The following is a 27762-nucleotide window of genomic DNA, read 5'->3' as shown; positions in this document are numbered from 1 at the left end:
CGAGAGAGCACGTCAATCCCAGTTAGGCGTCGTGTGAACAGCAGCTGGTAGCGAAGGCTAAAGAGTCGCAAGAGCGGTGAGCCGGTGGGTTGGTGGCCGGGGTTGCAGGCCAGGCGGTTGCTGGAGGCCAGGGAGGCGTAGAGATTGTATTAAGAGCTCGGGAGGTATGGCAGGTGGCGTGGGGGAGAGGGTTCTCCTTCGAGTTCACGGTTACCAGAACAAGGCTGCCGGAAGTGCGCTTAGGGGTTTTTCCTCTCCCTGGAACCCTGGGGGAAACTGAGGCTCGGGGTGGGATTCCGAACTGGGGGTTGCGCTGAGGCCGCTGTCTTTCCCTGCGAGCAGAAGATGTCGGACAGCGAGGACAGCAACTTCTCCGAGGAGGAGGACAGCGAGCGCAGCAGTGACGGCGAGGAGGCCGAGGTCTGTGGCCGGGACGCTGGGGGAGACATGGGGCCTGGGGACAGGACCAGGGCAGAACGGCTCCTCTGGGAGCTTAGAGAGGATCAGGACGAGCTCTGGTCTCTGGGAACTTACAGGTTGTCGGGAGGGAGAGAGAGAGAAATAGGCAAGCCCAAGTCAAGCAGAAGCACAGGTGCTGGAGGCCTTGGATAGTCCAGGTACAATGAGATAGCAAGTGATGTTTTTGAAGGACTTGACATATAGTAAGAAACATTAGTTTTTATTTTTAGGTATGCTCAGTCATTGGCGAAATATACTTTTAGTGTTTACTACATGCTAGACACAATTCTTAATCCTTGGGCTAAACCAGTAAACAAAGCAGGTTTTTAAAAAAAATCTTTCTTTGCTCTGGTGAAGGTAAACAAACATAGCTGATCAGTAAGTCATTTATTAAGCTAGAAGACACTGGAGAACCGTAGAGAAGAGAAGGGGACTAGGGAGTCCTGGTTGAACTTTCAGTAGGACCATGGTGCATCTGGGAGGGTGACGTTTGGCGGTGATGGAGTGAGTCACGTCATGTGCAGGAAGAGCGTTCCCATAAGGGGGAAGAGCAAGTGCAAAGTGGGGAGCATGTCTGTGGTGGCCAGAAATTAATGAGTCCAGTTTGCCTGTGTCAGAGAGCAGCATAGCACTAACAGGAGCCAGATCATGTCAGATCTTAAAGGCTGTGGTGAGGAATTTATCCTTAACTGAGTGAGGTGAAGCTATGAGAAGTTTTTGAGCAAAGGAGGCGTATGATCTAATATTTTGAAAAGATCACTGTGGCTTTGGGTCTGTTGAATGTCAGTGTTTAGGAACCAAATACAGACATTTCCTGGGACATATCTGATTGTAGACATTCTTTTATTCTGCTATTAGCCTCTTATTTATTTTTGATTTATTCATTTGTTGAACAAATGAATATTTGAGCACCTTCTGCTCTGTTCCAGAGACTTCCTAGGTGTTAGGGAGAGTGGAGCAAGGCAAATTTCTGCTTTCACAGAGTTTGCATTTAGTAGGCAATGATTACAGACTAACAAAGAGATGACACTGTGATTACAGAAATGCTAGTTTATTGTTAAAGTTAGTTGCAACACTTGTAAAAAATTTTATGTAAAAACAGGTGAGGCCTACAGCAGTTCTTTGCTCAAAAAGTGGCACCACCCCATCTTTTTTTTCACTGTACATGGCATATAGGATCTTAGTTCCCTGCCCACAGATCAAACCCATGCCCCCTGCAGTGGAAGCTCGAAGTCTTAACCACTGGACCATAAGGGAAATCCTGACACCCACCTTTAAAACTGGGAATTTCTCTACTTCCCAGAGTATATTAATTGCCATTTGTCATCATGCAGATTTAAGAAAAGGAAAATTTCATAACCTGGGTTCTGGAAAACATCAGATAGATGGAGAGTGCCATAGGCTTCCCTTGAACTGCCTCATTTACTTATGTTTCCTGTTTGCCCACTTGCAGGCATTTGATTGTCAATCCTTGTCATGCTCTTTGAGGAGTCCTTAGCTTGCCAGAATAGGAATGGGGCAAATGGGAAGATGACAAGAAAGGCCTTTCCTTCAAGCTTGGTCCTTGGTCCTCTGACTCATGGCTTCAAGACACTGAGCTTGTGGTTAAAGCCAGGTGGTAATGAGACCAGGATCCCCAGTTCCTTTGCCTGGCTGAGGTAGTGGGGTTTGTACTGTGCTAGTCTCACTTCCCTAACACCACATCGGGCTTTTTTTCCCCTCCACATTGGTCTTTTAAGTCACCTGCAGGCTCACCTGCTCTCACCAGGAAAGGCAGGAGGGCAGTGTGAGGGCTTTCCTCACCTCCAGAGGTGGGTCTGACTGGGCTTTATATTTTCATCTTAGTTGTGCTGGGTTTTCGTTGTGGCACAGGCTTTCTCTAGTTGTGGCTCGCGGGGGCTTCTCTTGTTGCAGAGCATGGACTCTAGTTGTGGCACATAGGGTCCGTTGCATGCAGGCTCGGGAGTTGCCGCACTTGGGCTCATTTGCTCCCTGGCATGTGGCATTTCGGTTCCCTGACCAGGATCAAACCTGCATGCCCTGCTTTGTGAGGCTGATTCTTTTTTTTTTTTTTTTTTTTGAGGCTGATTCTTAACCACTGGACCACCAGGGAAGTTCCCTGGCTGGGCTTTTTAGACAGCCAGGTGTTGGCCTGGTCCTTAAAGGACTGGCTCCTGTGAATACACAGGTGTGTGTGTATGCTGAGTCTCTTCAGTCATGTCCGACTCAGCGACCCCATGGACTCTGTGTAGCCCACCAGGCTCCTCTGTCCTTCTCTAGGCGAGAATCCTGGAGAGGGTTGCCATGCCTTTCTCTAGGCAAGAACCCTGGAGAGGGTTGCCATGCCCTCCTCCAAGGAATCTTCCCGACCCAGGGGTCAAACCCAGGTCTCCTGCATTGCAGGCAGATTCTATACTATCTGAGCCACCAGGGAAGCCCTAGATAGACAGCTAGAGATGGCAAATAATGAGCCACCGTTGAGGCAGTTATCTGGTTTATTATTCAGCTTAATTCCATCACCAGGGATTAAACCAGTACCCCTTGCAGTGGAAGCACAGAGTCTTAACCAGGGAAGTCCCTGAGTGACCTTCTTATTCATCCATTCAGCAAGTGTTCTTTGAGTTCCTGTTATGTTAGGATCACAGTCTCCCTCATGAGCCCTGTGTTGAGGTAGTTTATCAGCCAATGGTTACTCCAGGGCATGCTGAGGATAGACTGTGTCAGAGCATGTTCAAGCCCTGAGGTAACAGAGATAATAGTGAGAACTGTCTCCTCAGAGAATGGGAGCCAGGTTTGGAAAGAAGACTGCTGGAACTGCCCCAGGGCGATGATGCAGAGTTCCTGGAAATCAGGCTGTGGTCCTGATTTGAGTTGAAATAAGGGATACTATGGGCTAGTCAGAATTCTGTTTTGAACAAATACAATTGACCCTTGAACACAATGGTTTTGGATTGCTTGGGTCCAATTATATGTGGACTTTTTTTTCAATAGTATATTATACCCCAGGTCCAAAATGGGCTAAATCGCGAGATTTATAATGGTGCATACTGAGAAACCCTGTATTTGGAGGGTTGCCAATAAGTTGTGTGTATATTTTTGACTGCATAGAGGGTCAGAGTCCCAACCCCCATGTTATCTGAGGGTCAGCTGTATTTTTAAAGTTGTCTTCTGTTCCCAGCCCTGGGCTGGGTGGTGTTGAGGACCTAGGAGTGTTTGAGCTATCTTGGGCCTTTCACTCAGGGACCTAGCTCACGTGGTCAGGGCTGTGATGGTGGAAGCCCAGAGGGTTGTGAGCCTAGAGAATGTGCCTGACTCTCCCTGGTGGGGAGAGGGCAAGCATCACTTCCTGAAAGAGTATTTTGATAGAAGTATGAGTGAGAGGCAGAGGAAGATGGCTTTTGTGCTGAGGACGGATGGTGGACTGTGCTAGGAGAGCATGCTGTAAGAGGCTCAGTGGGTTTGGACCTGGTGTTTAGGGGGGCAGCCTGGGGAGGTGGCATAGAGGGAGGGGCAGTGGGCACAATGTCCACTTACACACCAGGCAGCTGGGGAGCTGGGTCTTCACCTGAGGGCAGTGGGGAGCCCTGGCTATTTTAAGCAAGGGACTAAATGATCAGATTCATGTTTTAGATCATAGTTTCCCAAGACCGTAGATGCTTTCCAGGTGGGGAGTAATGAGAAGTGCTTTTAGGTGGAATAAAAATAAGACGTGAACCCACATTGAATCATTTAGTAAGACAGTTGTTTCCTTTTATTTGCACATCTTATCTTTTAATTGGGCCATGGAGAAAGTTTCATTTGAGTGCTACTGTGTCTTGAGCACCTTTCTGAAACTTGCTAGTCTCTGTGTTTGACAGGGGGAACAGGCTTTAGGCTTAGCCTGCAGGAGGCAGTAGGCAAGTTCCAATCATGTTGGAACTTTCCTTTTAATTTTATGGTTACTTTCTACTTATAACAAGTAAAGTGAAAGTTGCTCAGTCCTGTCTACTCTTTGCAACCCCATGGATAGTTCATGGAGTTCTCTAGGCTAGAATACTGGACTGGGTAGCCATTTCCTTTCTCCCAGGGATCTTCCCTACCCAGGGGTCGAACCCAGGTCTCCCATGTTACAGGTGGATTCTTTACCAGCTAAGCCACAAGGGAAGCCCTATTTATAACAAGCTAACCTTTAGAGTTTTAACTTCTGAAATGTTTAAAAGCAAAAGAAGTGCCCCTTCAGTAAAATTTCCAGTGAATTTAAAGAAAAATACCAAATCGGTTGTTCTGATGTGGAGATGGTGAGAAGTCATGAAGTTAATGAGGGAAAGGTTAATGTTTGAGGACACTGTTTGGTATGAATCATTTCCTTTTGTGATTTGTATGAAAAGAGGGATTGGAGGTCAAGAGACAGGGAAGGAGGCTGGGGCAAAGGTTCAACTTTAGAGGGCAGTGTTCTGGCCCAGGCTAGGGGGCTCTGGGGAGGGAGAAGGGATAGATCGAAAAGATAATGTTCAGAAAGTAGAAAGATCAAGAGTTTGGTGCCTAGTGGGAGCTAGAGGAGGCTAGCACGGGTCTAGGGAAAGACCCTGAGGCCAGTTCGTGACATGGTGGATGTGAAGGGCTCAGACGACATCAGGGGAAGGTATCCAGGAGGCTGGTGGCACATGAAGGTGTCTAGTTCTGGGGGAAAGTTGGGGACTGGAGACAGATGGGGTTGTCATCTACAGAGACAGGCAGTGAGATCGTGGAAGATAAAAGGGCCAGAGAGAGAGTGCATAGAGGGAGAAACAAAGTGGGCCTTTGGCTGAACCCTGATGATTGACACCAGCATTTGAGGGGTGAGCCCAGTAAGGGGAGCCTGCAGAGGAGCAGGTGGAGAGGTTAGAGAAAAACCAGGAGTGATGTGGCAGATACCAAGGATAGAGCATTTCCCTAGGCAGAGAGAAGTCAGTGGGGTGAGAAGTCTTATGGGTAAGGACCAGAGACTGTCCACAGAAGTAGCTGTGGAAGGTGATCAATGACCTTGGCAAGCAGTGTAGACTGGAAATAGCTCTGGGAGTCATCGTCACAATGACACAGCCAAGGGAGTGGATGAGATGGCCTGGGGGAGTCGTAGTATAGAGAGAGACAGGAACCAAGGATCAAGCCTAAAGGAGAGAGAGTGTTCAGAGGCTCGGCAGAGGCTAGCAAGGAGGTCTAGGGGAGGGGAGCCCGGGTCGGCTCCCAGATACCGGTTGGGTGGATGGTGATGCCGTCACTGAGGTAGGATGGCTACTAGGGAGGCCCGGCCAGGGTGGAAGGGTGTGTTCACAGAGAGCGGGTGGTGATCAGCCAGGCAGGGCTGAGGCCAAATTTAGGGATGGAGAGCATGGTGTCTGGATTTGAGGGGTTCAGAAAACTGGTTCCCCAACCCCCCCCGACCCTGCAGGTAGAGGAGGAGCGGCGGAGTGCGGCGGGCAGTGAGAAGGAGGAAGAGCCCGAGGAGGAAGAGGAGGAGGAAGAGGAGGAAGAGTATGATGAGGAAGAGGAGGAGGAAGATGACGACCGGCCCCCCAAGAAACCCCGCCACGGCGGCTTCATTCTGGATGAGGCTGGTATGTGACAGGGCCGGCGAGTGCTGAGTGGACGCTGGACTCCGCCTTCGGTTCTGTTTGTCCAGTGCATTATACTTGTTTGGTAAATGTCAGACACCCAACAGTAGGGTAGTCTGCGGTGCCCTGTGTGCCAGCCGTAGTGAACAGCTCAACGCTGCGCTTGTTTTGTGTATTCCTCCTCACTCACACCCACTACCAGAAGACGTTGAAGCAAATCTCAAATACATAATTTTACCCCCAAATATTCCTCTGAATAACCTGTAAAATAGATCCTTTTAAAACACAGAATTAAAATACCATTGTCATGTTTTTAAAAACTAACGATATGTCGTGCTAGTCCTGAAAAGCACAGGTGACGTAGAAGTAGGCAGCTGGACAGGACGGCGGAGGCGGACAGATCCTGGCCTGGCTCTGCTCTTTTCCCCAGGGGCCCTGGGCAAGTGGCTGCCTGTCTCTCTCAGCCTCTTTGCTGTTCTGTACAAGGCAGCAGGCAGGTCTGCCTACTTCAGCAGGAATATTTTCAGGGATTTGGGGGATCAAGTGTGTAAAGCACATCAAGTTGATGGCAACCCAAAATGTAATGGCCAGCTTGCAGTAAGCCCTTAGAAAACAGGGCTGTTATTTATTCACGTTATGTGGGCCCACATCATATCTACTCTTCCGTAACTGCTTTTCTGCTCGACGATTGTGGAGGTGTATATGATGTAGCTAGCTTAGGTTAAATGAGTTAAATGTAAGGAAAGTTTTCTGAACATTTGGCAGGTCCTCAATAAATTTTAACTGTTAGCATCATCATCATAGAAATATGTTTTTTCTGATGGCTGCTTAGTGTTCCATTCTAAAATACGCTTTATAGAACCAGTCTCTTGGTGGATGTTGAAATTGTATGTACATTTCAGCAGTGTAAGCAGCATTACCATGAATATTTTCATATATATTTAAACACATATATGTAAGTTATTACCTTGGCTAGGGGTTCTTAATCTTTTTTTGTGCTGTGGCCCCTTTTAGAGTCTGCTGAAGCCTATGGAAGTGTGAGTCCCCGACCCTTCTCAGAATCATGTTGTGAAATGCATTAAAAAAAAAAAGTACATAGGATTCCAAAGAAAACAAGTATGGTGAAATACGGTATCTAAATATTAAAAGAACATTGTAATGTAGATTTCTTTGGTGGGCTAATGGTTAAGAGTCTGCACTTCCACTGCAGGGAGTGTAGGTTCAATCCCTAATTGGGGAAGTTCTATATGCTGTGCAATGCGGCCAAAAAAAAAAAAAAACACTGTGATGTATGTGCTGCTTTTTTTAGCATATTGAAAAAGCAAGGTTTAATGGAGGATTTGTTAAGAATCTAATTTTGAAGTAGCAATGACTATGAGTAATATTTTGAGGTATCTGTAGTTGTACTATGCTATGAAAGTACCAGACTTCACTGCTTAACACTGCTGTGGTTTGTTGCCATTGTTCATGATTGATGTAAATACTTAGAGATTAGTGAAAATGAAGATGCAGTTTTTTCATCTAACATAGACCGTGCAGATTTTCTACATGGTAAATCCCTAAGTCAAACTGCTGGACAAAGGGGATACATATATTTTTAAAGCTTTTTGATACCTTTGGCCAAATATAAGCTCCCCGAAAGGTCACACTACTTGATACTCCCACCGTCTGTACAAGCGATGCTTGTCCCTGTGCTTGTTGCCTATGCCCAGGCAAAGGGGAGTAGAACGCCACCCCTCATTTTCTTGGGACCCTCTTACCGGAGAGGAAACCAGGGAACAGAAGGGCAGGAGATGCCCTGGGTATTCCTGGTTCTCAGAGAGCTTCAGGCCTTTTCTCAAAGGCTGAGGGGGAGGGAGTCCTTGCTTAGAGAAAAGGTCTTAGCAGATGGACTCAGATCAAGAGAGTGGATAACTTGCCATCTGACACAGATAGTGGTCACTAGGGACACCCACTTGGTGGTGGCGGGAGTGTCACTGGGTACTGCCTGTGGGAAGCTATGTGGCAGTGCCCACTAACATTCACCATGCAGGGACCCTTAGAACCAGCAATTCCCTCTGAGGAATTCACCCCCAGGTGCCAAAAGATACGAGAACAGATGCTTGCTGCAGTCTGGTGTGCAGTTGCAAATGTTTGGTGACTTCAGTGTGCACTGTTGATTAGGGCCTGGTATAATGAACTCTGGGCTTCCCTGGTGGTTCAGCAGTAAAGAATCTGCCTGCAATGCAGGAGCCGCGAGTTCGATCCCTGGGTCAGGAAGATCCGCTGGAGAAGGAAAGGGCAGTCCACTCCAGTATTCTTGCCTGGGAAATCCCATGGACAGAGGAGCATGGCGGGATACAGTTTATGGGGTTGCAAAAGAATCGGACCTGACTTACCAGCTAAACAACGACAGCATAATGAACTATAGGGCCGATAATCAGGTAGCACGTGAGGCATGTGCTGCTGTGGAAGAGCTCCAAGCTAGTCTTATTGCTTAAAGAAAGAGTGGCTTAAAAAACTGTGCGGTGGGAAAATAGCAGTGAGGGGTTTATAGGCATTTCTTAGGTGCGGCCAGATTATCTCTAGAACAGAAGCTGGTCGCACAGTTGCATCTGGGAAAGGGGACTGAAAGGGCTTAGAAGTGGGAGGGAGACTCACTTAACACTTACCTCTTCCGTACACTTTGGAATTTTTTGCCATGGTAAGTCTTTAGTGTGGTATTTAATACATACAAAAGAATATATGTAATGTAACGGGGAGGTTAGGTGCACGGATCCTGGAGCCAGATTGCTTCTCAGGTACCAGTTGAGAGCCTTTGGACAAGTTAGATGACCTCTGTGTGTCTCTCTTACTGTGAAATTAGAAGGATGGTGGTACCTCCCTTAGGGTGGCCAGGAAGATTCAGTGAGGAATCTGGCAAGTACTCAGAGGAGGGGCAGGGCACCTGGGACCCTCACATTAAGTGTTGGCCGTTAGAAATGTAAGAGAATAATAATAAAACCACCAACCATGAATCCTGTCTTTAAAAAAAAAAAAACTATGTACCAGTCTTCCCTTAATAGTTAGGAGGGAACTTTTTTGCTTGCCTATTTGGATCTTGTTTTTAAAATGGATCTGTGGGTGGTGGGAGGGAGGGATGATTTTCAGAATCAGGTGGATCCACACGTGAGACTGTCCCTGGGGCCTAAGGCAGCTCTGAGGCCTTGGGCGGGAGCCTCGCCTGTCCGAGTCTCAGGGTCCTGATCTGGAAGCTGGGGGTCCGTAGTAGCCACTGCCCGGAGGAGATACCTTCTGGGAGCTGGTGTGATGAGGTCACCTTTGCCCTGGCTGTTCCGCTGACCACTCGGCGTTTCCGTTTCAGATGTGGACGATGAGTACGAGGATGAGGACCAGTGGGAGGATGGAGCAGAGGACATCCTGGAGAAAGGTGAGGGGGGCCCACCTCCGGGAGGCCGCCGGGGGTGTGGCCGAGAGGGTCTTAAGAGCCCACCCACCCCCCGCACTGTCCTGCCCCTCACCTCCTCACCTTGCTTCTTTCTGTCGTTGCCAGAGAGACCAGCTCTGCACCCTTTTCCTTTTAGGCCCATGAGCTGGGGGGTTGGGGGCTGTGGGGAGAGGACTCTGGGATCCCAGGGCCCCAGAGAATCCCTTCTGGGGGTTGGGGGGGGGCAGGCTGTATCCCAAGATACCCCCCACTTCTTGGGCCAGTGCCACCCCTTCCCTGTTATTTTCCGTTCTGTGCGCCTCATACATTTCGGCTTCTCCCCCAACCACCTGGTGCCTGGCCTTTACTTTTGATTTTCAACCTTCTTGTGTCCCTCCCTTCCCCTGTCCCCAACCCATTGGTTGATTTCGCTGCTATAATTTGGCTCATACTTTGTCTGCCCTCGCCCACCACCACCACCACCACCACCACCACCACCACCACCACCACCTCTTCCTCCAAGTAGAAGAGATTGAAGGTAAGAGCTTGAAAGTGTGATTCCCCACCCTCCTCCCATGTCCTGACATCTCTCCTTCCTGCCCGTGGCACCCTCCCTCACCCCTGACCCCTGTCCAGCCCTGGGGGCTCTGACTCATGCAGGGCCCACAGGCAGGGGGTTCTGGGGCCAGATCTGGCCTGGGAAAGTATGTGTGTGTTCATGTGTGAGTGTTGTGGGGTGCAGGGGTGAGGGGGTGGGTGAGTGGCGTGGGACGGAGTTCAGGGTGTGCTTAGACAGTGGTTGTGAGTGGCTATGAACAACTGGGTGTCCCCAGCTCCTGGCCCCGCCCCCGCCCCCCCCCCCCCCCAAGGAGGACACTGGGAGCAGGATGCTGAGCAGGCCAGACCAGGGGCTGAGGGTTGGGGGTTTCCTCAGTGAGGTGTCTCCTGCCCCAGGACCCAACTCTGACCCCCAAACCCCCACCGCTTTCTCCAGGCCCCCGCTCTTCATCTCCCATTACTCACCCTGTCTGCCCATTTCTTTGCAGCTTCCAACATCGACAATGTTGTCCTGGATGAAGACCGGTCTGGGGCTCGCCGCCTGCAAAACCTCTGGAGGTGAGCTGAGATGGGAAAGGGTGAAACCGGCTTCGATGGGGAGATCTGGGGGCAGGTCAGCCCACCCTCCTCTCCTCAACCTTCCATTCTCGTTCACTTTCTCTCACATACCCCAGGGACCAGCGAGAAGAAGAACTGGGCGAGTATTACATGAAGAAATACGCCAAGTCATCTGTGGGAGAGACGTAAGGGCGTGTGCTGGGCCGGGTTGGGGCTGGGAGCATGTGGTCCCTTAGAAGGGTTGGGGTCTGACAGACCCCCTTCCTGCCTGACTGCCCCTCTCTCTCCAGGGTGTATGGAGGGTCTGATGAGCTCTCGGATGACATCACCCAGCAGCAGCTGCTCCCAGGAGTCAAGTAAGAGGATGGGACAGGAGGGCTTAGGTAGGAATTTTTATGGGGTGATGTGCCCACATGGCTTACTCCCTGAAGTGAATCACATCACAGAGTTGCACAGACGGAGTGGTGGCTGATGGGGAAAGAAGGGAATGGCAAGTTGGTGCTTTTCTCTCTCCTTCCCCTGCCTGCGGATGGCAGGATGGAGAAGGGAGAGAGTGTGGAGGGAGAGGAAGAGCGGTGGGTGTGGTGATTTGTGTGTTTCCCATGAGGAGATAGATTTACTAAAGGGCTTCTTTTTCCTCTCCTGTCAGGGATCCCAATCTGTGGACTGTCAAATGTAAGGTGTGTGCCCTGGCCTCCTGGCCTGAGGGAGGCAGAGGAACAGAGAAGCCGCCTTGTCAGGGGAACTCGCCCTCTGTCGTCCCCGGGTCTCCTTGACCTTTCAGTCTCTTGGTCCTTCTTCCTCTGCCTCTGCATTCTTCTCTCTCCTTGCCCCGCCCTCTTCACCCCTCCCCTCTCCCTCCCTCAGTGTCTCTCCCAGGTTTTCTTGCTGTCTGTGCCTGTTGCTCTCTAACCCCTCCATCTCTCTTGTTCTTCTCTCTCCTGTTTTATTTACTTTTCTCTTTTTTTGACTGCACTGTGTAGTATGTGCAGTCTTCGTTCAACCAGGGATCGAACCTGGGCCCCTGGCAGAGAGAGCACTGAGTCCTTTCTAACCACTGGACAGCCAGGAAAATTCCTGCTGTCTTACTTTATCTTTTGCACAATGACACTGTCTTTATTTTTTTAATTGAGGTGTAATTGACTTACAATATTATGTAAATTTCAGGTGTACAACATAGTGATTTGCAATTTTTAAAGATACTGCGTTCATAGTTATTACAAAATATTGGCTATGTCCCTTGTCCTGTGCAGTGTATCCTTATAGCTTTAATTTATTTTATACATAGTAGTTTGTAGCTCTTAATCCCATACCCTATCCTGCCCTCCCCGTCTCTGTCTTCCTTGCTGCTCTCTCCTGCCCACTTTTCTATGGCCTGTTCTCCGTCTTGTCATCTCTCATAAGCCTGCCTTTATTCTTCCAGATTGGGGAGGAACGGGCCACAGCCATTTCCTTGATGCGCAAGTTCATTGCCTACCAGTTCACAGACACGGTAAGTTGGATAGGCAGGCAGCCTCGGGGTGAGAGACGGGTAAAGCCCAGAGTGAGACACGGAACAAGTTCAGAGGTACCAGGTACCCCAACTGAGCAGCACTGTCTGTTAAGTGAGCTGCTTCAGCTAGAAAATGACCCCTTTCTGGGTTGAAGGGTTCTTTTGTGCCTGTCGAGATACTGTCTTCATTCTCTCTGCATTTCTGGCAGGGTTCCCCAGCCCCTGCACCCCTCTGAAAGTCAGCCATCTCTCTTCCTGAGCCTTTTCTGCCTGAGAGTGAGTTCTTCCTGTTTACCAACCGTGGTGGGCAGCTGTCACCCTCTTACTGTTTGGCTGGGAGTCCTAGCATAGGGCAGTGTGGCTAAGTGCATCACAGAACAGGCCTGTCAGGAGAATTCCTTCCTTCTCTTTTTCAGTGTTATCAGAGTCCATTGAGCCCCTCCTCTGGGCTGCTCCCAGCATTCAGAGATGCTGAGGGTACAGCAGTGACCATGCCAGAGCTGGTCCCTGCCCCGTCAGGGCTCGCTTACGTGCAGCACACAAACATGAAGTAATGCTGACTGCGTGCAGGGCAGCAGGTGCTGCAGGAAGGGCACAGATCTATCTTTAGACTGTTGAGCTTTGAATCCTGCCCCTGCGGCTTCCTCACTGTATGACCTTGATCGAGCCACTTCCCCTCTCTGTGCCCCTTGCTTTCACCTCAGCATCTTTAGAATTAAGTTATCTTTGAACATGTCCAACTCTAAGTCAGGGCTTGTTCTACAGCATGTGTTCAGTACATGTCATTGTTTTCAGAGGCGTAATTGTTAGTTTTGGAACCAAGGCGTGCTGACTGGTAACTTTCTCACTGAATGTAATTTGTATTAGACCAAGTGCATTGCTTTTACCTGCCGGAGCAGTGAATGTGTGTCAGTGGGACCAGTGGACAGTTGCAAGATGTGCAGATCGTGATTTTAAATGTGCTCAGACTTCTGCTTTGTGCCCTGGGGAAGATTCTAGTAACCTCATTTGAGATAGGACTGAAATGGTACATGTATATCATAAAAGCCAAAATCTCTCCATACCCGAGTCCCATTTTCCAGAAGTAATGATTGTTGGTTTGTGTGCCTTGGCTTCATAGGTGGCTCAGTGGTAAAGAACCCACTTGCCAGTGCAGGAGCCACAGGAGATGTGGGTTTGATCTCTGGGTTGGGAAGATCCCCTGGAGGAGGAAATGGAACCCACTCCAGTATTCTTGAGGGGAAAATCCCATGGACAGAGGAGCCTAGCGGGCCACAGTCCATGGGGTTGCAGAGTCAGACATGACTGAGGGACTGAGCACGCAATCTTGTGTGTCTTTCCAGACCATCTTCCCTGCATATTGAAAAATGTGCCATTTGTTAAGTCGCTTCAGTTGTGTGACTCTTTGCGACCCCATGGACTGTGGCCCGCCAGGCTCTTCTGTCCATGGGATTCTCTAGGCAAGAATACTGGAGTGGGTTGCCATGCCCTCCTCCAGGGGATCTTCCTGACCCAGGGATTGAACCCAAGTCTTTTACGTCTCCTATATTGGCAGGTGTATTCTTTACCACTAGCACCACCTGGGAAGCCCCATTTTGGGTATGTGTATTGTCAAAACCAGGAAAACATGGAATAAAAACTTGAATTTCTATGTTTAAATGATTATTAAAATATCTAATACCTAATAGGTATTTTAAAAGATAAAAGGGTATTATGTACATACCATTCTGCAGAGAGCGTTTTCTCAGCACCATGATCATCTTTCCATGCCCAGGAACTATAAAGTTGTTTCCATTTTTCGCTATTAGGAACAATACTCAAACAATCTAGTTGCTTTTTAAAAAATTGAAATGTAATTCACATATGATATAAAAATATTTTGCTGGATTTGATGTTCTGTTTCATTAAACGTTTTTGCATCTATGTTTGTAAGGGATTTAGTCTGTAGTTTTCTTATGTCGTCTCTGTTAGGTTTTGGTATCAGGGTAATAATGGATTCATAGGACTGATTGGGAATGTCCCCCTTCTATTTTTTGGAAGCTTTTGTGAAGGAGTGGTGTTAATTTTTAGGTGTTTGGTAAATTTCACCAGTGAAGCCATCTAATGCTGGGCTTTGGGTGAGTGGGTGGGTGTGCATGTGTGTTTTTTGATTATTAGTTCAAAACTGTTACCTTGTACAGGGCTATTAAGATTTTCTGTTTCTTTTTGAGTCAGTTGTAGTAGTTTATGTCTTTCTACAAAAAAGAAATATTCATTTCATTTAGGTTAATTTATTGGTGTGCCTTAAAATTCTCTACGTTTGGTTGGTAGTAGTATCCTTTCTTTCATTCCTGATTTTGGTAATTTGAGTTTTTTTCTCTTTTTTTCTTTGCCTTGGTCAGTCTGGCTAAAGATTGGTCAAATTTGTTGATCTTTTCAAGCAACCACCTTCAGTGGTCTTCCCTATTGTTTTTCTAACCTCTGTTTCACTTATTTTCCATTCTGATCTTTATTGTTTCTTCCTTCTGCTTGCTTTGGGGTTAATTTCCTTTCTTTTCTGTTTTCTTAAGGTGGAAATTTAGGTTATTGATTTGAACAAATTTTTAAGTTGGTGTTTGCAGGTGTAAATTAACCTCTAAGCATGTTTTTTTCCTATGATAATAACTGCAGTGCACATCCTTGTGATAGGGTCGTTGCACAACATGTTTCTGTGGGAAAATCCCTAGAAGAGAGCTTGCTGAGGTGGCAGTCATTCCTGGTACTGGCAGTCATGTCTCACTGTCTCTGCCCACTGGCTTGGCCCTCCAGCCCCTGCAGATCAAATCGGTAGTGGCACCGGAACACGTGAAGGGTTACATCTACGTGGAAGCCTACAAGCAGACCCATGTGAAGCAGGCCATCGAGGGTGTGGGCAACCTGCGGCTTGGCTACTGGAACCAGCAGATGGTGCCTATCAAGGAGATGACGGATGTGCTTAAAGTGGTGAAGGAGGTGGCCAACCTGAAACCCAAATCCTGGGTCCGCCTCAAGCGGGGCATCTACAAGGATGACATCGCTCAGGTGCCTGGGGCTGGGCTGGGTAGCTGAGGAGGCCAGGGCTCTCTGTTCTGTCCTCCCTTCTCTATGCTTTACCCTTTCCAGCCCTCTAATTAGTCAGAGAGCAGAACCCACTCAGGTCAGGTGAAGCAGAGTCTGGACTTCATTGCGAATACAGGAAATGGAGGACCATCTTCTGTTGGTGTTGGATGAATGTTAGGTAATGATCTGAAGATGGTGAGGAAGTGAGCCATGTGAAGTTCTCGGGGAAGAGGTGTGGCAGAAAGCAGCATGTGAGCCAGGATGGGTGAAGCAGAGTGAGCGAGGGTGAGAGTGGCAGGAGAGGAGCTCAGGGAGGCAATGGGGGCCTGTAGCCCATCCAACAACTTTGCCTTTTACTGGAGTAAGATGGGAGGCTCCAAGGGAAGCTTGGAGTTTAATAGGATTACTCTGCTGACTACATGGAGATCAGACCACTGATTGTCAAGCAGGGACCCCCAGGGAACTTTTCACATAGAATGGAGACATTTCTGGTGGTTTTAACTGGGAAATGAGTTGATTTTAACATTCAGTGTCTGACAAGGCCTGGGACAGCCCCTCACAACAAAGGATCACCTGGCTAAGGAAACCCTGCAATAGACAGGATGGGGCCACAGGAGCAGGGAAATCAGTGAGGAGACTGCTGTCTGGGTTGCAGGTGCCGGTGGACAAGACCGAGGTTGCAGTAGTAGAGGGGGAGAAGAGGTCAGAATTGTTGGAGGCAGCGCTGCCAGGTTTGCTTCCAGGTTGGATGTGGGTGTAAAAGAAAGAGAGGAGTGAAGAACACCTCCCACGCTGTGTGCCTGAGCAAGAGGAAGAATGGAGGGGACCTGTGGGGAGAGGAGCAGGTTTGGAGGCAGTCAGGAGATTAGCTGCGGTTATGCTGGGTTTAATGGACCTTTTAGACATCCAGGTGGAGTTGTCACGTCGTCAGTGGGTACTTAATTTCAGGCTGGAGGGAAGACAGGCTGGAGAATGAATCTGGAGGAGTTATCAGCAGTTTCATTTCCTCTCATCATGCTCTGTCCCTGGCCCTTCCTGGCATCTCCTCGCCTTCCCTGAGTCTGGAGTTGGGGAGGGAAGGCTGGGGCCCTGCTGACCTCCCAACCGAACTTCTCAGGTGGATTACGTGGAGCCCAGTCAAAACACCATTTCCCTGAAGATGATCCCACGCATCGACTACGACCGCATCAAGGCCCGCATGAGCTTGGTACTGTGGGGATGTGCTGCTGGGACTGGGGAGGGAGTGCTTGATCCCTGCTGGTGGCCAAGCCCTCGTCTCTCACCCTTCCCATCCATGCCTCTTTTCCTACACAGAAAGACTGGTTTGCCAAAAGGAAGAAGTTTAAGCGGCCCCCACAGAGGCTGTTTGATGCAGAAAAGATCAGGTGAGCGTCCTGGGGCTGGGCTGGGTGGCCAGATCTGTGGTGTAGGATGTCCCTTTGCAGATTCTCCTGTAGAGCTGGGCTCCCAGAGCCATCGAGGGTTTAGTTTATGAGTGGTTAACTTGGCAGTATAGCCTTAGCCAAGTTATTTAACATACCTGTGCCTCAGAGTTTGCTCTGCTGCAAAGATCAGTAAGAGTAACCCCCGCTTCCTAGGATGGCACTGAGAGTCAAAAGACTTAATATGTGTGCGTGCCCAAAATAGCACTTGGTACCTAGTCAGTGTGATGAACGGTGTCACGTATTGAAATGAGATTTATCGACGCATCAGGCCTTATAGTCTCTTTCCTGATTGCCTAATGCCTGGACACCTCAGATGGGGGTACAGAACCCCTTCTGCTCAGGACGTCTCTGTCCCCCTCCCCCTCCCCAGCTGAGTGGACCTCTGGAGCACCCCAGGGTTTCCATCGCCCAGGGCTTCTGGGGGCTCCAGTGGGAAGGGTAGGCGAGGAGGATGAAGAAACAAAAGCAGCCAGTGACACTTGCCCTCTGGTCCTGCTCTGGAACACATCGTAAATGTGAACAGCCAGTTTTTTCATTCTGATAAAGGCTGGATTGTAGAATGAGCCTTTTGATCTACTAGGCTGGGCTAATGCCCCCAGGCCAGGCCAGGTTAGTACTTCACATGCCTGAACTGGACTCATTTACAACACTGGTCTCCCCCCAGCTGGAAATGCCCTTCTTGAAAACAAACCAGAGCGACCCTTCCCCGCCCCGCAGCCGTCGGCCTGACGCAGTGCCCAGACCTGCCCAGCTGAGCACACTCGAACCCCTCTCCCTAGGTGCACCGTGTGCATGAGAAGATGGTCGGCAGGTGGAACCCAACCTGCTCCGCACGCTCCCCTTTTTGAGAAGTGGACAGGCTTTCCCTCCCCACCCTAGCAGCATGGGGCAGGGTCTGCAGGCCAGTAGAGTTAAAGCACAGGCTTGGGAGTCCTAACCCCTGCATTTGAACCTTGACTCTTAGACTCATAGGCTTGGCTACCTTGGCCATATCATGCACCCTCCCTGAGCCTTACTCTCTCACTTGCCTGAGAAATGAGGGTCATATTACTGATGTCACGGGCTTTGGAGAGGAGTCAGTGAGGTCACGTGTGTGTGAGTGTTAATCGTTAGCATGGTCTGATACTTTGTCTAGCTCCTACTCACCGAGTGAGTGCCTGCCGTGTGCCAGGCACTATTGTAGGGTAAATAGTGAATAAAAGATGCTAGGTCCCTGCCCTTCTGGAGCTGCCATTCTAGGGAGATGTATCAAACAGGAGCTCATCAGAGGGTGTTAATGAGCTCTCATTAAAAATAAAGCAGGGAAGGGGGCAGCAAAGTGCAGAGGGGCAGGAGCAGTGTACCCTTCCATCGAGGCAGGGCCTTCGGGCTTTGTGAGAGGTCACTCCCACCCAGAGGGGGTGTTTGGGATGGGATGGCTCAGGCATCCCGTGTCCACTTCCCCCTTTGCCAGCAGAGGAGACTGAGGCCCAGCAAGCCTCTTAACACCCTCTTCTCTCCCCTACAAAATCCCAGATCCCTGGGGGGTGACGTTGCCTCCGACGGTGACTTCCTCATCTTCGAGGGGAACCGTTACAGCCGGAAGGGCTTTCTGTTCAAGAGCTTTGCCATGTCTGCTGTGGTAAGGGTCCCAGAGGGAGTTGTGCTAAGGGTAGTAGGGAGCGGGGAGGCCCAGCTTTCTCCCTCCTGCAGTCCAGGCCCCAGAGCAGTGGGTTATCTGGGTTTGTCCCAGGTAAATCTCAAAGGAGTTTCCCCAGGAGAATAACCTCACCATCTTTCCAGCCCATTAAGCTGGGCTGTGCCACTGACCTTCATCTTCTTCCTTCTCTTCCTCTGGTTTTGGGGCTCAGATCACAGAGGGTGTGAAGCCCACACTGTCTGAGCTGGAGAAGTTTGAGGACCAGCCAGAGGGCATCGACCTGGAGGTGGTGACTGAAAGCACAGGTATGAGGTCACGGTCGGTAACCCAGCCCAAGGAGAGGGCGGCCCATGGTACGCAGCCCCCAGGTTAGCCTGTGTCTGCCCCGCAGGGAAGGAGCGGGAGCACAACTTCCAGCCCGGGGACAATGTGGAGGTGTGTGAGGGCGAGCTCATCAACCTGCAGGGCAAGATCCTCAGCGTGGACGGCAACAAGATCACCATCATGCCCAAGCACGAGGACCTCAAGGTAGGGGCCGCACCGCCTGTGTGTGCGTGCTGGGTTGCGAGCATGATGAAAGCATGGAGCATTCCTGAGCTCACTGGTTTTAGTTTGCTTGGGGTGGGTGCGTCTGACACTTGTCCAGGCCCAGTGGTGTGTGTCTGGGGTGAGGCTGTCTCCAGGTGGGTCTGAGGAGGTCTCTGTAGTCTGGTGTCATATGTCTTGGGGATGGCCCATCTCTATGCAGGGTTAAGGCTTGTCCAGGCTGGGGCAGGCTGAGGGTGGTCCCAGTGGCCTGAGGTGGTCTCCAGTTGGGGGCGTGAGCCTGGCGTGGGTTGTGGCCCGGACATTCTGGGAATACGAGTGGAATCTGAAGGCGGGTGGGCACATGGTCTGTGGTGACTTCCTTAACCTGCTCGCTGACCTCATCCCCATCCCCAGGACATGCTGGAGTTCCCGGCCCAGGAACTTCGCAAGTACTTCAAGATGGGGGACCACGTGAAGGTGATCGCTGGTCGGTTTGAGGGCGACACAGGCCTCATCGTGCGGGTGGAGGAGAACTTCGTCATCCTCTTCTCTGACCTCACCATGCACGAGGTAGCTGGTGGGGGGCTGGGAGCGGGGTGGATGTACATGGAGCCATGTGGACCCTGCTTCACCCACTCCCATCTCCTACAGCTGAAGGTGCTCCCCCGGGACCTGCAGCTCTGCTCGGAGACGGCATCAGGTGTGGATGTTGGGGGCCAGCACGAATGGGGGGAGCTGGTGCAGCTGGACCCCCAGACCGTGGGCGTCATCGTGCGACTGGAGCGGGAGACCTTCCAGGTGTGTGTGCTGCACGCAGGGGCCTCCTCTCCCTCCAGCTCTTCATCCTGGGAGGTGGCGGAGCAAGGTGGCCGAGAACCCAGACTGCTCCGGGTGCAGACCTGGCTCTATCATGCGGAGCTCACTGTGTGACATCGGTCGGGCAAGTGCATGTCAGTTAGCCTCTCTGTGCCTCAGTATCACACCTAGTGAAAAGGAAGTAGCAGCGGCATATGCTTCATTAGCTGTGACCGAATCCCTGAAGTCAGATATGTACCTGGGCACTGGGTGCTGGGCTTAAGGGCTGGGTACAGCTGGTGTCTTCCTCCCCTTCACTGAGGATGTGGCGGCCAAAGAGTATAAATGCTTAGGACCCTGGACTCTGGATTCACATCTCAGCTCTTTTACGTTCTGCCGTGTGACTCTGAGCTAGTAACTTGCCCTCTCTGGGCCTGAGATTTTCCCTCTGAAATGGGAGCTGTAACAGCACCCACCTCAGAGGGAAATTTTGAGGCCTCAGTGGAATCTTGTGTGAAGAGTTTAGCACCCGTCTGGCACAGAGTGATGGATAGACGTTAACTGTTATGTTAACGTTTGTTCCTCTGCTCATCTCAGGTCCCTGATGCTCAGTCAGAATGGAGTCTCCTTCTAGAGGGTGTTCTGGAATGATGGGGACATTTTTGGTTGACCTGGTGCCCAGGGGGTGGTTCCTAACATCACCTGCCCCAGAGTCAGGGAGTCTAGACGTCCTGCAGAGCTTGGGACAGTCTCCCATAGGAAGAACCATCCCACTGCAGGGAAGCCCTGCCCCACATGACGCCTTTCCACTCTCAGCCACTCGGTATCCCCTCCCGTCCCTCCGTAGGTGCTGAACATGTATGGGAAGGTGGTGACTGTCAGGCACCAGGCTGTGACCCGGAAGAAAGACAACCGCTTTGCCGTGGCCCTGGACTCAGAACAGAATAATATCCACGTGAAAGACATCGTCAAGGTTATTGACGGCCCCCACTCGGTGAGTATAAGCTTTGTCCCATCTGTTACAGCTGAGAGATTTGGGATGGAGCGTGGCCACGAGCTGACTGTCCTTCCCCCATCCAGGGCCGGGAAGGCGAGATTCGCCATCTCTTCCGCAGCTTCGCCTTCCTGCACTGCAAGAAACTGGTGGAGAACGGCGGCATGTTTGTCTGCAAGACCCGCCACCTGGTGCTGGCAGGGGGCTCGAAGGTGAGGCGGGCATGGTGGCACCCTGGCTGCTGGCCACCTGGCTCAGTTCTCTGGTCTTCCCTGGCCTCAGGAGTGACACAGATGGGCTTGGTGTCCATTTGGACAGATGGGCAGATGTCAGTGTCTGTCTACTGGCTATCTGGCTCGGTTCTCTGGTCTTCCCTGGCCTCAGGAGTGACACAAATGGGCTTGATGTCTACAGGAGGGCAGATATCAGTGTCGGGTCCTTGGCAAATTGTGAAAAAAAAGGGCTTTGAGATTCTGATCTATTTACCAAATTATTTATTCATTTAGTTTTGTTGAGCACCTGTTAGGTGTTTGACACTGGAGTTGCGGCAGTGAACAATACAAAAAAAACCCTGTCCTGGTGCTGCTGCTCTGGAGATGAACAGATAAATAAATGCATGCGTAGTACAACTTGGGCTGATGATGAAGGATAAACCAAGATAAGGAGATAGAGAGTATGGGGGTTGCTGCTTTAGAGAGGACGTTAAGGACAGACTCAGCTCCTTGAGGAGGTGGCATTTAAGCCAGAGACTTGAAGGAAGGGTCGGGGCGCCCCATGCATGTCTCGGGATAGCACAGTTCCTGAGGTGGGATTTGTAGGAAATTGTGCAGAACCAGGTATCCGAAAGGAAATCAGACGTGGGATCTGGGGAGCTGGGATCAGGAGATGGTCTCCTCAGGGCCCTGCAGATGGAATGCGGAATCCCCATGGCTTGCAGTTTGTGTATCACCAGGGGTTTAAATTCCTGACCACCACGTGGTAGTCCCACTCCTTGCCTCTTGATTGACAGGCCCACAGTGGCATAGGGGTGGCAGTTTTCCTAAAGGGAAATGGAGCCATTGTGACCAGAAGGAGGGAGGGATGGCTGCTGGGCAGGTTCACACAGCAGACGTGGGATGTCTGGGGCCTGGGAACCTGTCACTCAGGCCCTGGCTACCAGTTCACTTCTTGTCCCTCCCCCTAGCCTCGTGATGTGACCAACTTCACAGTAGGAGGCTTCGCCCCTATGAGCCCCCGGATCAGCAGCCCTATGCACCCCAGTGCTGGAGGTGAGGGGGATCTGGGGTGTGGATGTGTCTGGGGGGTGGAGGAGGGATGTTGTTCAGCCTGCACTCACTATCTGCTTTGAGCCGGCCTGCACATGGTAAGACTCACAGCCCAGGGGAGACCCGACCCCCAACCCCCTGCCAACAGTGACAGTCGAGGGTGGTCAGGGCTGTGAAGGGAAGGCCCAGGGCTCTGGTGGGGGGCCCCCAGAGGAGGCTCCTAACCCAGAGGTTGGGGGGAGTCAGGCAAAGGGGGCTGGAAGGGACCTTGGCTATGGGCACAGCATGTCGGGGGGTGGACCAGCGACTGGTGACATTCTTCCTTCCCAGGTCAGCGCGGTGGCTTTGGCAGCCCAGGTGGCGGTGGTGGTGGCATGAGCAGAGGCCGAGGGCGGAGAGACAACGAGCTCATCGGCCAGACTGTGCGCATCTCCCAGGGGCCCTACAAAGGTGACCTGCGAGGCCGTGTGGAGGCCCGGGGAGGGGCGTGGGGAGGAGAGCCCGCCCGCTGACCTCCTGCCTCCCCACCAGGCTACATTGGTGTGGTGAAGGACGCCACGGAGTCCACTGCCCGAGTGGAGCTGCACTCCACCTGCCAGACCATCTCAGTGGACCGCCAGCGCCTCACCACTGTGTACGGGCCAGGGCAGGGCTGGGAAGAAGGCTGTTGGGCGGCTCGAGGGCCCTGCTCACCCCACTTGTTCTCTGTGGCTACAGGGGCTCACGGCGCCCAGGCGGCATGGCCTCAACCTACGGGCGGACACCCATGTATGGCTCCCAGACGCCCATGTACGGCTCTGGCTCCCGCACACCCATGTACGGCTCTCAGACGCCCCTCCAGGATGGTGAGCATTCCCAGCAGATAGAGATGGGGGTGATGTGGAGGGGTCTGGAGACAGGACAGAACTGATGGACACCTCTCTCTCCCGTTACAGGCAGCCGCACCCCGCATTATGGCTCTCAGACGCCCCTGCATGATGGCAGCCGCACTCCTGCCCAGAGTGGGGCCTGGGACCCAAACAACCCCAATACACCGTCACGGTGAGCTGGGGCTGGGGCAGGGTTCCCTGAGTGTGTTCCCGTGTGCGTGCCCGTGTGCATGAATGGTTCCACTGTGTGTCCGTGGAATGGTCAGGTCTGTGTGACCTACCCTGAGTCCTCTGCTCCCAGCCCCAGGCTGGTTATGTGAAGGAGGGTAGGCCTTGCTGGGGCTGGAGGCAGTCATTTCCCCAGCTCCCATCAGAGTAGCGATCTGGGATTAAGACGTGGGCCTGGAGACAGAGTGTGTGACCACCCTCATGTGGCTGGTTGTATGACCTTGGATGGACAATCTCATCTCTGTTTCCCAATTCTGGCCACCTGTGAAAAAGAGGCCTCTGGATGGGGCTGTTTGTGAGGATGAAGTTGCCTTGTCTTGCCTGGTGTTCTGTGCTGTCCTAGAGGCGTTTGCTACCTTGTTGTGATCACCATAGTCATTCTCAACAGACCTCTCTCCCCAACAGGGCTGAGGAAGAATATGAGTATGCCTTTGATGATGAGCCTACCCCATCCCCACAGGCCTACGGGGGCACCCCCAACCCCCAAACACCTGGCTACCCAGACCCCTCGTCCCCGCAGGTCAACCCACAGTACAACCCACAGACTCCAGGGACACCAGCCATGTGAGTCCATTGGGGCTAGCCCTTATCAGCTGCTGCCAAAACCTTCTCGCTGCCAAAACCTTATTGCTGCCAAAGCCTCCTCACTGCCATCACCTCCTTCTCTCGTTCTAATATTTATTTATTTGGTGCATTGGGTCTGCGTTGCCTCATGCGGGATCTTTCATTGCAGCATGTGAACTAGTTGTCGCCTGTGGGATCTAGTTCCCTGACCAGGGATCGAACCCAGGCCCCCTGCATTGCAAGGCGGATTCTTAACCACTGGACCACCAGGGAAGTCTCTTCTTTCCTCTTCTAATGCCCCCAACTAATACCTGCTTCACTCCTTGTCTCTACAGGTACAACACAGACCAGTTCTCCCCCTATGCAGCCCCCTCCCCGCAAGGCTCCTACCAGCCCAGCCCCAGCCCTCAGAGCTACCACCAGGTGGCGCCAAGTCCAGCAGGCTACCAGAATACCCACTCCCCAGCCAGCTACCACCCCACACCCTCGCCAATGGCATATCAGGTACTGGTCAACTTACACGCCCTTGAGTGTGCTGGGCTAAGATGGGCCTTGGGCCTGTAGGGACACCCAGGCCAAATGACCTGTTCCCAGCAACCGCATCCCCTTTTCCCTACAGGCCAGCCCCAGCCCAAGCCCTGTTGGCTACAGTCCGATGACACCTGGAGCTCCTTCCCCAGGTGGCTACAACCCGCACACGCCGGGCTCAGGCATTGAACAGAACTCCAGCGACTGGGTGACCACTGACATCCAGGTGAAGGTGCGGGACACCTACCTGGATACACAGGTGGTGGGGCAGACGGGTGTCATCCGCAGTGTCACGGTAAGTAAGGCCCCAGCTGGCGGGTGGGCAGGCATCCTCTCCTTTGGGGCCCCCAGTCTCTGTGGTTACTGGTTTGTCCTGGTTTTCATTGTTGTTGTTTGTTTTTCTTATTGTCTATCCACATCTTCCAGTAGCTGTTTATAGCTTGAGTCGTAGATATGGAAAGGTTTGGCGTGCAAAATTTCACAAGGCAGGGAGTTCTGCCTTTTATGCTCATGGCCCCCATCAGCCTGGGAGATCTGGTGACTGGCACCCAGGAGTATGGTTACTTTTTGACAGTTCAGTAACAAGAACTGAGTGCTCCTCTGTGCCAGGCTTTGGCTTAGCACCAGACCCCCATGCCCCATGGGCACCCATGGCTTCAGCTTTGCCGACCCTTCATTCTTCCTAGTCACTGAATTCTCTTCAGCCTCAGGGCCTTTGCTCGTTACTTTCCTTTTTCTAGAACTCTCTTCTCTCCATTCTTTGTCTAGTTAACTCCTACTCATCCTTCAAAGCAACACCTGGGCTGTCCCAGGTCTGTCTCTTGTGGGTTCATGTAATTCCTTTTCATGTTACCTACCTGCTGCCTAAAAGCTTAAAGTTTACCCGTATGGGATTCTTTGATTACCAGATCTGTATTTTCTTTCTAAGTAGCCTCAGTTTCTCTATGCGGGACTGACACTTTGTTGGCCTTTCAGTAAATATTAATTGAATTAATTAAACAAACACTGGAGGTGAAGACAGCTCCAGCCCTACCCTCACAGATCTCACATTCCTGTGGGGGAGACAGACGTGTCCCCAGACAGCCTGAATGACCAGAGCTGGGATATGGGAAGCACAGAGGGAAAGGGGAGCTATGTGAACCCTGGGGAGGCACCTCACCCAACTTTATAAGTGTTCAAGGAGGGCTTCTGGGAGAAGGTTAATGTCTGCGTTGAGACCTGAAGAATGAACAGGAGAAAGCCGAGGGAAATGGTGGGGAGGGGGCTGAGGGTACTCTAGCTAAAGGGCATGTGCAGAAGCCTGCGGGGGAGGGAAAACCTGGCATATGTGGGCAGTTGAAGTCTATTCATTGTGGCTGGAACTTAAAGAGTCAAGGGGGAAGGTGAGTTGTGAGGCCAGAGGAGAGGCTAGAGCAGGTTACATGCCAGCCTGGAGAACTTGGATTGTGTCCTGAGGACACTGGTGGGTGGGCATCTCAGCAGGGATGGGATCAGATGTGTGGTTGGGAATTAACTCACTTGTTGCTGTGTCATAGGCGGATCAGGTGTGGTGAGAGGGGATCAGGGGCTGGAAGCCCAGGGGGAGGTCAGGTTGCACTACTGGGCTGTGGGAAGGAGGGAGGAGCCTACATGCACAGGCCGGGGACCCTGGGGCCATCCTTGAGACGGGGCCCAGGAGGAGGAGCAAGTGTCCGGTGAAGCTGAGGCCAGTGTGGGACACGAGTGAGGGGCCTGAGCAGCAGTCTCCCTTCTGCCCTAAGTTAGCTTCATGCAGATGCTTCTCTTGCTGGTCTGATCACCCTGCCCCGCCATCCCCTCTACACCACAGACCTCAGGCCTTGGAACCAGGCCCAGCCTTCCCCTTTCCTGCCCCTGTGTCACCTTGGGAAAGTGACTTCTTAGAATGAGTCCTGATCTTGTGTCCGTTGAGGGCAGGGGATTATCAGTCCTGTGTTGGGAGCTGGCCAGGCTGACCAGGCTGTCCCCACCCCCAGGGAGGCATGTGCTCTGTGTACCTGAAGGACAGTGAGAAGGTTGTCAGCATCTCTAGTGAACACCTGGAGCCCATCACCCCCACCAAGAACAACAAGGTAAGGGAGGGCAAGGGGACGTGGGTGCGTGGGGCTGCTGCCGTGGCCCCTGACCCCATGTGTTGTCCCCCTGCAGGTGAAGGTGATCCTGGGTGAGGATCGGGAAGCCACAGGTGTCCTGCTGAGCATCGATGGTGAGGATGGCATTGTCCGCATGGACCTTGACGAACAGCTCAAGATCCTCAACCTCCGCTTCCTGGGGAAGCTCCTGGAGGCATAAGGCAGGCAGAGTGGACTTTGGCAAATAATCTGACAGATGGAGAACATCCCTCTTTCCTTCCCTGGCCCTTGGCTCTGACTTGGGATCCAGGGCCAGGAGTAGGGCTAGCCTGGTGGTTCAGAATTTCTTTTATTTTCCTTTCTGCGTTCCTATCTCCCTCCCTGATATTCATGGGAATCAGAGTAGAGTCTGGGGGAGGGTCCCCACCTTCTTATTCCCCACCTTCCCCAGCTTGCTTTTGTGTTACGATCTTTCAATAAAAAACTGTTTGGTCAAAGTCCTGTCTGTTTGTGTTCTGGTTTGTAAGTGGGGTCACTTGCAGACCCCATTTAATACCTTGCTGTGGGGTCTTCAGCAGATAATGGTCCTACTTAAGCCTCATGTTACTCAATGGACATGAGTTTGAGTAAACTCCGGGAGTTGGTGATGGACAGGGAGGCCTGACGTGCTGCAGTCCATGGGGTCGCAAAGAGTCGAACACGACTGAGTGACTGAACTCAACTCAGCTCGACTCAAAGCCTCATCTAGAAAATGATACTCCCCACCCCAGAGACTATTGAATGTATGAGAAGACACTGGACAGAAATTTTAGAACAGAGACTGCCATGTGATTGACAGTGTTACATCTAACTCATGCTTGAGTTAAGTGAAAATTAGTATTCCTCTGCAAGGAGATCAAACCAGTCAATTGTAAAGGAAATCAACCCTAAATATTCATTGGAAGAACAGATGCTGAAACAAGCTCCAATACTTTTGCCACCTGATGCGAAGAGCCGACTCAGTAGAAAAGACCCTGATGCTGGCAAAGATTGAGAAGGGGGCGACAGGACAAGATGATTGGATGCCATCACTGACACAGTGGACATGAGTTTGAGCAAGCTCCGAGAGATGGTGAAGGACAGGGAAGCCTGGCATGCTGCAGTTCATGGAATCACAAAGAGTTGGACCACGACTAAGTGGTGGAACAACAAACCTGCCACAAATCTAAATAGGACCTGTGGTTGCAGGCTCCAGCATCTGATGGTCCTTTCCCTCGAGTCCACCTAGTAGTAACCTCAGAATCGCTGTAGCTCATCTGAGGGCTTGGGTGTGGGGCTGGGGAGCAGTGTAGAGAATGGGGCTTAGTACCTTAACCATCTTCACTTTTCTCATTTGATGTTCACGTCTTCTTACAAATATAATATAACATATTAAAATAGTTCAAATGTTTTAAAAGATATGTCAGGAGCACCCATGTCTCCACCACCCAATTTAGGAGCCATCTGTGTACCAGATAAGAAGGACCAGTCCATTCCCCTCCAGAAGTAACACAACCGTAAAATTCTGTGTCTTTCGCCTAACTTCGTATGTTTACTACCTTAGTTGTTGCTGTTGTTTAGTCGCTCAGTCCTGTCTGACTCTTGTGACCAATGACCCCATGGACTGTAGCCCAGGTTCCTCTGACCATGGGATTTTCCAGGCAAGAATACTGGAGTGGGTTGTCATTTCCTTCTCCAG

The 27762-nt window shown here is 51.3% G+C and overlaps 1 protein-coding gene across 2 annotated transcripts; it reads left to right on the top strand.

Moving 5' to 3' along the window:
- SUPT5H (SPT5 homolog, DSIF elongation factor subunit) lies at nucleotides 1–26537 on the top strand. 2 transcript variants are annotated; one of them, XM_070387712.1, is made up of 30 exons: nucleotides 1–76; nucleotides 343–420; nucleotides 5867–6032; nucleotides 9373–9438; nucleotides 9962–9973; nucleotides 10482–10551; nucleotides 10668–10736; nucleotides 10842–10907; nucleotides 11201–11231; nucleotides 11975–12043; nucleotides 14831–15082; nucleotides 16218–16307; nucleotides 16415–16485; nucleotides 18061–18166; nucleotides 18396–18489; nucleotides 18576–18712; nucleotides 19127–19282; nucleotides 19364–19510; nucleotides 20355–20501; nucleotides 20588–20713; nucleotides 21685–21769; nucleotides 22097–22216; nucleotides 22298–22400; nucleotides 22484–22611; nucleotides 22702–22807; nucleotides 23269–23427; nucleotides 23763–23931; nucleotides 24047–24250; nucleotides 25950–26045; nucleotides 26122–26537. In XM_070387712.1, exons 2-30 carry the CDS (start codon nucleotides 346–348, stop codon nucleotides 26263–26265), a joined length of 3264 nt encoding a protein of 1087 aa, XP_070243813.1. In that variant the 5' UTR covers nucleotides 1–76; nucleotides 343–345; the 3' UTR covers nucleotides 26266–26537. The 2 variants fall into 2 exon arrangements, with proteins under 2 accessions (XP_070243813.1, XP_070243814.1); XM_070387713.1 differs by having other exon boundaries at nucleotides 18–84.
- Nucleotides 26538–27762: the final 1225 nt, after the last annotated feature.

Source organism: Bos mutus, chromosome 18, assembly GCF_027580195.1.
Source record: "Bos mutus isolate GX-2022 chromosome 18, NWIPB_WYAK_1.1, whole genome shotgun sequence".
Lineage (NCBI taxonomy): Eukaryota > Metazoa > Chordata > Mammalia > Artiodactyla > Bovidae > Bos > Bos mutus.
Note: the sequence above shows the minus strand (reverse complement) of the source record. Positions and strands in the feature narration are given on the sequence as shown.